This window comes from Canis lupus, chromosome 15, assembly GCF_003254725.2.
Source record: "Canis lupus dingo isolate Sandy chromosome 15, ASM325472v2, whole genome shotgun sequence".
In the NCBI taxonomy this organism is placed as follows: Eukaryota; Metazoa; Chordata; class Mammalia; order Carnivora; family Canidae; genus Canis; species Canis lupus.
In genome coordinates, this window is record NC_064257.1 from 3,164,287 (window position 1) to 3,176,580 (window position 12,294).

The 12,294-nt window shown below is 56.7% G+C and overlaps 1 protein-coding gene across 2 annotated transcripts in view; it reads left to right on the forward strand.

Annotated features, from left to right (window-relative positions):
• The first annotated feature begins 803 nt into the window (after positions 1-803).
• Positions 804-12,294, forward strand: part of BMP8B (bone morphogenetic protein 8b) — a 38,499-nt gene continuing 27,008 nt past the window's right edge. The window contains exons 1-2 of one of the 2 annotated variants that reach the window (XM_049094320.1): positions 804-1,095; positions 3,004-3,070. In XM_049094320.1, the coding sequence (XP_048950277.1) occupies positions 904-1,095; positions 3,004-3,070 (259 nt within the window). In that variant the 5' untranslated portion in view covers positions 804-903. Of the gene's footprint in view, positions 1,096-3,003; positions 3,071-7,310; positions 7,714-12,294 lie in introns of those variants that run through there. The other variant, XM_025419821.3, reaches the window with a different exon arrangement.

Sequence of the window (12,294 nt, forward strand, 5' to 3'; positions counted from 1 at the left end):
ATAAATACATATTTTTTTAAATTACCATTTTAATTATTTTTAGGTGTACAGTTCAGTGACATTAAGTACATTCACACTGTTGTGCAACCATCACCACCGCCCATTTCCTGAACTTTCTCATGATCCCAAAATGAAACCCTGTGCCCCATTAAAAAAGAACTCTTCATCTCCCCCTCCTCCAGCCCCTCACAACCACCCTTCTACTTTTGTGTCTCTGAATTTAACTACACTAGGTAGCTCATTTAAGTGGAATCATACAGCCTTTGTCCTTTTGTGTCTTGGCTTCTTCAACTTGGCATAATGTCCTCAAGGTTCATCCGTGGTGTAGCATGTGTCAGAGTTTCCTTCCTTTTTAAAGCTGAATGATACTCCATTGTATGTATGTTCTATCTTTTGCTTATCCATTCATCTGTTGATGGACATTTGTTATTTTATTTATTTATTTATTTTATTTTATTTATTTTATTTATTTATTTTATTTATTTATTTATTCATGAAAGACACACAGAGAGGCAGAGACACAGGCAGAGGGAGAAGCAGGCTCCCTGTAGGGAGCCTTATGTGGGACTCGGTCCCGGGACCCCAGGATCACACTCCGGGCCAAAGGCAGACTCTAAACCACTGAGCCACCCAGGCGTCCCTGTTGATGGGTATTTGGATTGTTTCCATCTTTCGGCAATTGTGAAGAACGCTGCTATGAACATCGGTGTACAAGTAACTAACTCCCTGCCTTCGTTGGATATTATGGTAATTCTGTGTGGTTTCTTTTTTAAGATTTTATTTATTTATTTATTTATTTATTTATTTATTTATTTATTTATTTATTTATGAGAGAGAGAGAGAGAGAGAAAGGAAGAACACAAGCAGAAGGAGAAACAGGTTCCTGGTTGAGCAGGAAGCCTGATGCGGGGCTCCATCCCAGGACGGTGGGACCATGACCCGAGCCTCAACCGACTGAGCCACCTGGGTGTCCCCGGTAATTCTGTGTTTCACTCTTTGAGGAACTGCTATACTTTGCCGCAGCAGCTGCACTATTTTACATTCTCACTGGTTGTGCACCTGGGATCCAATTTCTCCACATCCCCACCAACACTGGTGATTTTCTGTTTTATTTTATAATAGTTATCTTTTGTTTTTAGCTTTTGTGTTTTTTTTTTTTTTTAATTTTTATTTATTTATGATAGTCACAGAGAGAGAGAGAGAGAGGCAGAGACACAGGCAGAGGGAGAAGCAGGCTCCATGCACCGGGAGCCCGACATGGGATTCGATCCCGGGTCTCCAGGATCGCGCCCTGGGCCAAAGGCAGGCGCCAAACCGCTGCGCCACCCAGGGATCCCCTTTTGTGTTTTTGATAATAAAAAACCTAATGGATGTAGAGTATCTCATTGTGGCTTTGATTTGCATTTTCCTAATGATTATTAATACTGAATATTTTTTTGAAGATCCATTATATTTATTTATTTTTAAAAGATTTTATTTATTTATTCATGAGAAACAGAGAGAGAGAGAGAGAGAGAGAGAGAGAGAGAGAGACAGGGAGAGGGAGAGAAGTAGGCTCCATGCAGGGAGCCCGATGTGGGACTCGATCCTGGGTCTCCAGGATCATGTCCTGGACTGAAGGCAGCGCTAAACTGCTGAGCCATCCAGGGATCCCTATATTTATTTTTTAAAGTAAGTTCTACAACCAACAGGAGGCTTGAACTAATGACCCCGAGATCAATAGTTGCACACTCCGCTGACTGAGCCAGCCAGGTGCCCCTGAACATCTTTTCATGTGCCTGTTGGCTATCTCTACATCTTCTTTGGATAAATATTTATTTAAGTCCTTTGCCCATTTCTAAATTGGTTGTCCATTTTATTTGTTGTTGAGTTGTAAGTGTTCTTTATATATTCTGGATATTATTGGATATATGATTTACAAACATTTTCTCCCATTCTGTAGTTTGCCTTTTTGTTCTATCGATAGTGTCCTTTGATGCACAGGAGTTTTAAATTTTGATGAAGTACAAAAGTCCAACTGATCTATTTTTTCTTTTGTTGCCTGTACTTTTGATGTCATCTTGATAACTTTTTTTTTTAAAGATTTTATTTTATTTACTCATGAGAGACCAGAGCGAGCGAGAGAGAGGCAGAGACACAGGCAGCGGGAGAAGCAGGCTCCACGCAGGGATCCCGACGTGGGACTCGATCCCAGGTCTCCAGGACCAGGCCCTGGGCTGCAGGTGGCACCAAACTGCTGCGCCACTGGGGCTGCCCTCATCTTGATAACTTTTAACTGTATTTCAAACCAGTCCAGAGGGAGGGCCCTCTTTTTTATAGAGTTCAAGCACTATTCCCTTTAGCAATCAGAATTGTGAGCCAAAGAAAAGGGATCCCTCAAAACAATGACATTTGTGTGCTTTTCTCAGGTAGTACTAGTTGGAGTACATTTCCACTGACTTCCAAAATAAATGTGAGAATTTCTGAACCACTTTTGAACCATTCACTATTCCCTTAGTATAGTCCGAGCCTGTCATCGTGAGCTGTATGATGTCCTGTTTCAGCATGATGGATTCTGAGGGGGCACTTATCGCTATCTCTGTTCATAATCTTGATCTTTTTTTTTTAAGATTTTATATTTCTTTAAATAATCTCGACACCCAACATGGGGCTTGAACTCACAACCCCAGGATCAAGAGTCACATGTACTACCAACTGAGCCAGCCAGACACCCCAGTAGTCTTTATCTTGAGACTAGTTTTCCTGATATTGATAAGCCACTCCAGCCTTCTCTTTTGTTTGCATGACATACTGTTTTTCCATCCATTTGTTTTGAAAACCTGTATGGTTATATTTACAGTGCGTCTCTTAGAGACAACTTGTCCTTTGCTCTTTTGCTTTTATTTTTTACCTCCCTTAAGTCATCTGACAATCTCTGATTTATAATTGGAGCATTTAGTCCATTAATAGGAGGTGACCTGACCCATGATGACGGGACCTGTGTCATTTGTTTGTTCTTGGCAGGTACGCACACTTTGGGAACGTGATGAGTTGGCTTTTCCCAGCCTCCTAGATGCAGCCAGCCAGAAAGGTAAGAGAGGCACACTTTGGGCCCCTTCACAGTCATTTAATGAGGCAGGATAGTGCACTTTGCCCCCGGCGGCCTCTGGGTCAGACACAATCATGACATAGGAGCTCTGGGTAGGATTCTGTGATAGGATTAAACAGGTCCTCAGATCACAAAATGCAAAGGTTAAATGTGTTGGTGAGAACATCGGATAATCTCCATTCCTGTAGTATCTTTCTTATGGGAAGCTGTACTCTCTGCTCTTTTAAATTGCTGTTTCTTGTTCATATTCTAAATGGAACAGGTCAAAAAAAAATAAACAGAACAGGTCTTGCTACCATGAATTTAACCTTGTGGTTTCAGTAATGAAGATTCATGGATTTGCGGGGCACCTGGATGGCTCAGTCCATTAAGCATCCAACTCTTGATTTCTGCTGGGGTCATGATCTCAGGGTTGTGAGATCCAGCCCTGTGTCAGGCTCTGTGCTCAGTGGGGAGTCTGCTTGAGATGTTCTCTCTCCCTCTCTCTCTACCTCACCCTGCTGTGTACACTCTCCCTCCAAAATAAATAAATAAATCTTTAAAAAAAAAATCACACCAGGTTATGCACTATTAAAAAAAATTCATGGGTTTGCATTTGTGGCTGGTGTGCAAGAGAACCAATCACATAGCTAGAGAGAGAGCTTTGCTGGTCACTGACCCCCTCACTCCAACACACCTTTGTGCTTCTGTTCATTGCCTCCCATGCAATTAGGGACAATTCTGAGTGGGGCTGGAGGCTACTCCTTTCTCAGAGACTAGTGAATGCAGCAGATATCTATTGAAATCCTAAGGATGAGGGCAGCCCCGGTGGCTCAGTGGTATAGCATCGCCTTCAGCCCACGGCGTGATCCTGGAGACCCGGGATCGAGTCCCACTTGGGCTCCCTGCATGAAGCCTGCTTCTCCCTCTGCCTGTGTCTCTGCCTCTCTCTCTCTGTGTGTGTCTCTCATGAATAAATGAATAAAATCTTTAAAAAAAAAAAAGAAATGAATGGCCATAGAAGGATTTTGAGCCATTTACAGATATCAGATTTTCATTTAAAAATTCTTTCTGGGGAATGAAGAGTGTGGGAGGGATAGGGAATGAGAAACACGGAGGCCAGTTGAAAGGAAGCCTGTTACAGCCACACAGGGTGGAGAAGATGCTTCATGAACTACCTAGGAGGAGGGCATGGCAAGGCTCAGGGGATTCAAGAAGCATCGGAGGGTAGAATCAATAGGCTGAGGTGCCTTTGGAGGGAGGAATACACATTGGCTCCTAGGTTTCTGGCTTCAACCAAGACTGATCCCTCGTTCGATAGAACTCCTGGGGTTCAGGAGAGGGTCTGTGCATTGGGAGTCAGGCATGACCGTGTGATGATGGGCCATGTTCAACTGTTATCACTCATTTGGGGGTGATGAGCCACTGCGGGGCAGGGACTGGTTGGCTTCATCTCTGGCTCAGGGCAGAGCACGGAACAGCCCATGGTGGTTGCTATTGAACTCAGTTGTGGGGTAACACCCTTCGGAATGGCTCAAACCTGATGTTTAGGTTTATGGGAATGTGAGGCCCATTATTTATTTATTTGTTCATTTATTATTTTTAAAAAGAGTTTTATTTATTTATTCATGAGAGACGAGAGAGAGAGAGAGAGAGAGACAGAGATAGAGACAGACACCTAGGCAGAGGGAGAAGCAGGCTCCCTGCAGGGAGCCCTTTACAGAACTCCATCCCAGGACCCCGGGGGATCACGACCTGAGCCAAAGGCAGATGCTCAACCACTGAGCCACCCAGGTGCCCCAAGATCCATTATTTAAAGAATACCACTGTCTCCGCTAACCCTATATTGAAATAAATGATTTCTGTTCTAAGTATGAGCCCTGCACTGGGCTGCTGACAGTCTAGCTGGGAGCCCAGTGTTGCACCATACACAACCGGAGGGTTACAGGCTAGACCTGAGGCCCCCGATGATGTGGTGTGGACTCCACGGGGAGCGCCGAGGGATGCCCAGAGGACAGTGAAGAGGACCTGAGATTGAGACCCTGAACGAGCCTGACACGGGGATGCCCCCTTGACTCTGCCCCTGCCTCTGTCCGCAGTCACCAAGCCCTGGGGATGCAGCCTCCTCAACCGCTTTCTCCTCTGCCCTCCACCCTGTCACCAAAACGGATCATTGTCCCCCCCCCCCCCACGCCCCATTGTACCTGCCTCCGCTGTGGGCGCTGGCTCTAATCTTGTCCCTCCAATCCACACTCGCCCCTGCAGCAGACTCTGCCTTGGGCACTTTCGGTGGCTAAGCTGCAACATCCTTAAGAGGCTTGTAAGCAGCATGGGAATGCGCCCGTTGGATAAAAGGCAGACTGAGCCCGAGCCTAAGGCACCAACAAATGATTGTTTATGTACAGTAGCCTTTAGCTTCCACGCCCACTGTGGGGCTTGAACTCAGAGTCCCATGCTCCACTGAGCGAGCCAGCCAAGCAGCCCAGTTTCAGTATTTTTTAAAAGTTCGAAGAGATCATGGGGAAATCTTAATTTTGGTGGACTTCTTAATGTATTTTGAAGTTTAATACTGAATCCACACTGGGGCCCCATAACCCTCTGTCGTCCAGGGCCCTCCTCTAGTCTCCCTGCGAGGCCCTTGGACCCATCCTTGGCCAGCCCCTCGGCCTCAGCCTCAGCCTCAGCCTCGCCGTTTGCTGGCTCTCTGGGCTCCACTGAACAGCTCACCTGCGAGCGCCCACCTGCCCAAGCCCAGCTCCGCTGTCGTGTGACAGGGAGAGTCCCTTAACCTCTGCGTGCCTCAGCGTCCTCGTCTGTTAAAAAGGGGGTGAAATGGCATCAAGGCGGTGTGCGCTAGCATTAAAGAAGCGAGGCAGAGCACTGCCGGCACATGCCAAGTGCCAAGTGGTGCCTGCACTATGCTCCCCGGAGTCGCTGTTCCCTCTGCCTGGAGCACTCTTCTCCCCCTGCCTGCCCTTTGCTGTCACCCCGGGCCAGTCCTTCAGCCTTCCTCAGCGCAGTCGAGGGGTCACTTCCTCCCACGTGAGTTAGCGCAGCGAGGGAGCGCCCCGGAAGAGCAGAGCGTGCAGAGGGGGCTGAGGCGACGGGGGCTTCCGTGCAGAGCTGCTCTCGCGAGCCGCCAGGGCCCTGACCACGGGGCGAGCAAAGCCCGTCCCAGGCGCTCTGCAGGGCGCGTCTCCCACGCCCGCTGGATCGGCCCTGGGGCCCGCAGGGCGCGGGCACAGCGCGGGGTGTGGGGCGCCCGCCTGGGGCACCGGCCGGGAGCACGGGGAGCCAGGAGGGGGCGCGCGGGGAGCAGAGGCTGAGCAGGGGTCGCGCAAGGAGAAGCGCCCACCGCGCGTGCAAGGCGACGGCGGGGAGGGCCCGGGTGCCAGCGAGGAGGTGCGGAGGCGGCCGCGGGCAGAGGAAGCGCCGCACCTCCGGGCGCGGCGGGCACCTGCGGGGCCCTGTACCTCCGCACCCGCCCGAGGCGTTTCGGGTCCCCAGCGACGGTCTGCGCACCGGGCGGGGCTGCGGGTCCCTGCGCGGGCGGGGCGGGGCGGGGCGGGGCGGAGACTCCGGGTCCCCGGGGGGCCCCGGGCCGGGACCTCGCGCTCGCCCGACGGCGCCACCAGCGGCCGGAGAGGAGCCCAGCGCGGCGCAGACGCCCCGACGGCGGGCAGGGGCCCCTCGCCCCCTCGGCCCCTCGCCCCGCTCGGCCCCTCGGCCCCTCGGCCCCTCGCCCCCTCGCCCCCTCGGCCCCTCGGCCCCTCGGCCCCTCGCCCCCTCGCCCGGGCGGAGCCGCAGCCTCCCGGCGTCGCGGCCTCGGCCCCGCCCCCGCCCCCGCCCCGCGCCCCCATTGGTCGGGGCCGGAGGGGGCGGGGCCGGGGCGGGGCCGAGGCGGCGCGCGGGCCCCACGGGCGGCGGGGGCGGGGCGCGCGGCGCAGACGGCGGGTCCCGCTGCGGAGGCGCCGCTCGGTCCGCGCCGCTCGGCCCCGACGGGCGCTCGCCGCCGCCTCCGCCGCCGCCCCCGCCCCCGCCGCCCCGCGGGCCTCGGCGGAGCCTTTGCCGGCGCGGCGGCCGCACGCGCGTGGGCCCCGGGGGAGCGCTCGCCTGCCGCGGGGCGGCGGCCCCGGCAGGTGCGGCGCGGGGGGCGCGCGGGGACAGCGCCGCGGCCGCCCGCCAGCCCCCCCCGCGGCGCCGGCCCCGCGCTCGCCCGCCGCCCGCCGTCGGGGCGGCCCCGGCTCGGCTCCCGCCCGGCCGCGGGGCGGATGCGCGCCCGCTGAGGCCCGCCCGGCCCGCCCGGCCCGCCATGGCCGCGCGCCCCGGGCCGCTGTGGCTCGTGGGCCTGGCGCTGTGCGCGCTGAGCGGCGGCGGCCCCGGCCCGCGCCCCCCGGCCGGCTGCCCGGCCCGCCGCCTGGGCCCGCGCGAGCGCCGCGACATGCAGCGCGAGATCCTGGCGGTGCTCGGGCTGCCCGGGCGGCCCCGGCCCCGCGCCCCGCCCGCCGCCGCCCGGCTGCCGGCGTCGGCGCCGCTCTTCATGCTGGGCCTGTACCGCGCCATGGCCCGCGACGACCACGAGGACGGCGGCCCCCCCGCGCGGCGCCCGGGCCGCGCCGACCTGGTCATGAGCTTCGTCAACGTGGGTGAGTGCGGCGGCCGGGCCCGGGCGGCGGGGCCGGGGCGGTGCAGGGCTGTGGCCTCGGGCGTGGGCCCCGCGGCGGCGGCGCGACCCGGAGCGCTGGGGCGCGCGTCCATCCGCCCGCAGCCGCGCAGCCGCCCGGGGTCGGAGTCCTCTCCTGCGGGCGGGCGGCGGGGCCCGCGGGGATGCGGCGCGGCGCGGCGCTAAGGGCGGGGCCGGGCCGGGGCCGGGCCGGGGCCGAAGGTGAGCGCGGGAGGGAGCTGCCCGGGAGCCCGGGAGCCCGGGAGCCCAGACGCCGAGCCGCCCCGGGGCCGGCCGGAGCCCCCGCTCCAGCTCCTGGGGAGGGCGTGGCTGGCGGGCAGCGGGCGGGAAGGGCGACTCGGAGCTCGGCCGTGCGGTCGCCTGGGCCCAGCCCGCAGCCGGCTCGGCGCGCTGCCGTCCAGACCAGTGAGGACCGGCCGGCGGGCCCTCCCGGCTGCCCGCTCGGAGCCCAGCCTGTGCTCCGCACTAGTTCTCTTCAAGCCCCGGGGCCGTTTGTGGGGAGAGGACGCCGACGTCTTGGGTGACTGCACACACGCTCTTGAACCTGCAGCCGCCACCGTCCCCTCTCCGCTCTGCACCTGTCCGCGGCCAGAGAGGGCCGGGGGTCTGGGGGTTCAGGGGTTCAGGGACCCCAGCGCGGCCTGAGGTGGGGACGGACCCTCGCCAAGGCCACCAGCATCCCTTCACCGGCAGCGTCACCCTTAACCCTCCGCACAGCCTGGGAGCAGACGTGCCATCGTGCCCGTCTCCCCGATGAGGACACAGGCTGAGCGAGGCGCGTCACGCCCAGGATAGCGCAGCCTGGCGGTGGCCCAGCCAGGACAGGCGGGCGTGTTGGCCCTACACCCAGCCCTCCAGGCGGTGACATTTCTACTGTCAGGAGGGCAGACTTGCAGGGTGGAGAGAGCTTCCAGGGAGGCTGAGGCAGAGAAACCCAGGGGATGGAGCAGCAGCACGTTTTGTGGGGTCTTCAGCCATTTGCTTCCTCTACTAGGGCAGGCAGAGGGCTCGGCCAAGGGGACCTCTGTCCCCACAGCCCAGAGGGTGGCCGAGGGGGGAGTGAGCAGCAGGAAGTGGCTGCTAACCTCTGCTGAGAGCCGGGTGCCAGGCACAGGACTTGGGTCGGGGGTTCTGAACGCCGCCTTCCTGGTGAAGGGCAGGGTGGGGGCTCAGGACAAAAGAGACCATGTGTGGAACTGAGGCTAGAGCCCTGTCCTCTGGACTAGCTGACCTGCGGCTCAGAACCAAGAGGGTTGTGGGTACTGTCACCCTGACACCGTCCCTAAGGGAAACGTCCACTAGAGTGAGTCACCGCCCGGCCAGTGTCCTGCTTCCTTCCCAGCATCCCCTGGTGAAGGCGTGCACAGCCTCGGTGGGAGCTGTCGTCCGAATCAAGCAGCACCCAGAGCTCACGCAGATCGGCCTCCTCTCCTGCCTCTGCTGGGTGGCCTCCAGCAAGTCCCTTGCCCTCTTGGAGCCCCAGATCCCTCCTTGTGAAATGGGGCTGCTTGAGATCAGTGCGTCCACAGGTTACCGTGTGATTGGTTGATGGATGGGAGGAGCAGAACATCAGCCCTGTCATAGGTGCACCTGCGCCTGGTCCCTGCTGCCCCCCGTCCCTCCCCACTGCTGCCCAGCCTTGGGGGGATGTGCTGGGAATGTCCGAGGCTTCTTATGTGCAACCGAGATGGGTTTTAAAAGCCAACCCAAAGGTGTCTCTACCTATTTTTAGAATACAAACTAGCGCTTGAAGTTCTGTAGCCGGAAAAGTCCACGTTCCATCCATGTGGTAACATGTAAGCTGATGTGCCAGCCCCGTTTCCATGGGCTCCGAGAGGTAAAGTGGCCAGCCCAGGGCCACACAGCACGTCCATGACATCATCCGGGGCTGTGGATTCCAGATGCCGGCTTCTTCCCACGCCGTCTGTGCGTGTTTCATTAAGATCTAGGGCCTCTGACGCTGTGGGACTAACAAGCAGATCTTTGTTCCGTGGAGGCCCAGGCTGTGGGCGGGCCCAGCAGCTGTCAGAAGGGCCTTCTTTATTCTGATGTACTAATTGCACTAGTAGAACTCTTGCAGTTTGAGTGGTTTTACCTGGTAATTACCTAGGCTGTTGGGCTGGGATGGGGGGAGGGGTTAGACACCTGGCAGGATTCTTTCCTTGTTTGGAGGCCCAGGCCCCAGGCCCTTGAACCACCGAGCCTGATGGCAGAGTCACCGTGGTATCGGCGCCCACGCCCGGGCTCCCATACCTGGGCCTCCAGCTCCACCTCTCCTGTGGGCCTCATGTGGCTCCTGAGAAGCCAGACCTGGTGTCTGCCGGGCCCCTGAGCATCCACGGCAGCCTGTGGGACCCAGAGGCCAGGGACCTGTCACAAGCAGATGCTCTAGGAAGCCGCGTCGTGGCTGATGGTGTCTCTCTAGGGAGGCCGGGGCTATGGTCAGAGCTGGGGCCCCTGGCGGCCTGTAAGTCAGTCTCAGACTGTACACCCTTGGCTCCCCTTGGTCAGGACACGGTCATGGGGGCGGATACCCACGTGGAGCAGTCCGGGTCTGTCCTGGGTGTCCTGGGTGCTCAGGGAGAGGAGAGCTCCGAGCTGGGAGGCAGCGCCCAGGTTCTGGTATCACCTGGGCCCATCACTGATTCCTTCCTGTCCCGAGTCACCTCCCTTCCCTCCCTGAGCCTCTGTTTTCTCGTCCAGTCCAGCGATGGTGCCGGAAAACCGGGGGCCTCCCATCGCTGACCCCGTGGCCCTGTTTCGGAGGCAGCTCCTCATGGCACCACCCTGTCCCCTGGGCGGGAGCGTGGGTCTGACTGGAGCATGGCCCAGCCCGCGGGGAGGGAGGAATGAGGCAGGAAGGACCGACTCTGCAAGTCTCTCCTGGTCCTTCTCCACCTGAGGCAGAGGAGCAGCAGCTGCCGTGTTCTAGGTAGAGAAACTGAGGCACAGACAGCCCTCCAGGCAGAGGTCCAGCCAGAGATGCATGGAGCCGTCTTCACTGTTGTCCCGACCCTTCTCTGACCAGACTTATTCCCGAGCCTCAGGCGGCGAGGACGGGGGAGTTGACCTGAGGTGTTGGATTTGGGGGCGGCAGGGCTGGGTGGGAGCGAGGGACCTGGCCCACGTCCTCCTCAGTCCTGTGACCTTGAAGGGGCAATGCTTGGTGTCCACGAGCCCCAGGGTCACTTTCTTTGGTTCTTTACCAACGAATTCTTTCATTTTTATGAATTCACTCAGCAGATAGTCCTGTGGCACCTGCTCCGTGCCAGGCACAGTTTTAGTTCCTGGGATGTGTCGGTGCACCTAACAAAGTCCCTGCCCTGGGGGAGCTGGCCTTCTGGGGGGCCACAAAGATGGTCATCAAGTGGTCTAGACGGTGACACTCCCCATCTGGAAACCAGGAGCAGATGGACAATGGTGGGGGGGAGGGCAGACGGACCTGGGAGGGGGGTTCTGACCTGGATCAGAATCTGCATCTTGGTGCCACCACCTGCTGCGCGTGTGATCTGGGCTTTCCAGTCCACCTGTGGGAGCCTCAGTTCCTTCCTCTGTAACATGCAGGCCCTCGTCATACCCACCCTGCAGGGCTGTTCAGGGACCATGTGAGACGGCGCCTGTGAGGACCACATGCCCAGGGCCCTCAGGTCTGTCCCTTCATTTGCATCACAGTTTTGGTCACAACTTTGTTTTGAAAAGAGGAGAGTGAGAGGAGTTGGGTGATTTTCCCAAGGCCACCCAGCAGGTGATCGCTGTGTTCTCTGCTCTTCTCCTCTAGAGAAGCTGCCTCTCCACCCAGGGGGAGGCCTGGCCCACCACTAGGTGTGTTAGTGTCGCCCAATTGGACTGTCTTGAATATATGTTGTAAACTGAGAATTCTATTTAAAGAGTCTTCATTGTTTGGTAGTTACAAAAATGCATGCTCAGTTTACCTCGTTCAGACCACATAGAAACATGTGACATGGGTGCCCCTGGGGATCCTCCCGCCCCTCAGCCCATCGCCTTCAGGCAGCCACTTCTGATTCCTGTCACAGTGCATTCATGTCACTTGTCTTTGAGCTTCCTACACCTAGGATCATACAATATGTGCTCTTATATCTAGTCTTTCATTCAACATAATTTTTTTTTTGAGAATCATGTTTGTTATTGTATCTGTAGTTCTTTTTTAAGTGTTTTGTTTGTTTGTTTTAGTATTCTCCACACCCAGTGTGGGGCTTGAATTTCACAACCCTGAGATCCAAGAGTCAGATGCTCTTCTGACTGAGCTGGCCACTGAACAGGCACCCACATAGTTCTTCTTCTTTTTTTTTTTTTTTTTAAGATTTTATTTATTCACGAGAGACACAGAGGGAGCGAGAGAGTCAGAGAGACAGGCAGAGGGAGAAACAGGCTCCATGCAGGGAGCCCGATGTGGGACTCGATCCCGGGACTCCAGGATCAGGCCCTGGGCCGAAGGTGGCGCTAAACCGCTGAGCCACCCGGGCTGCCCAGTAGTTCATTTTTTTATAATTGAGTTATGTTGCATTCCACAAGTATGCACATT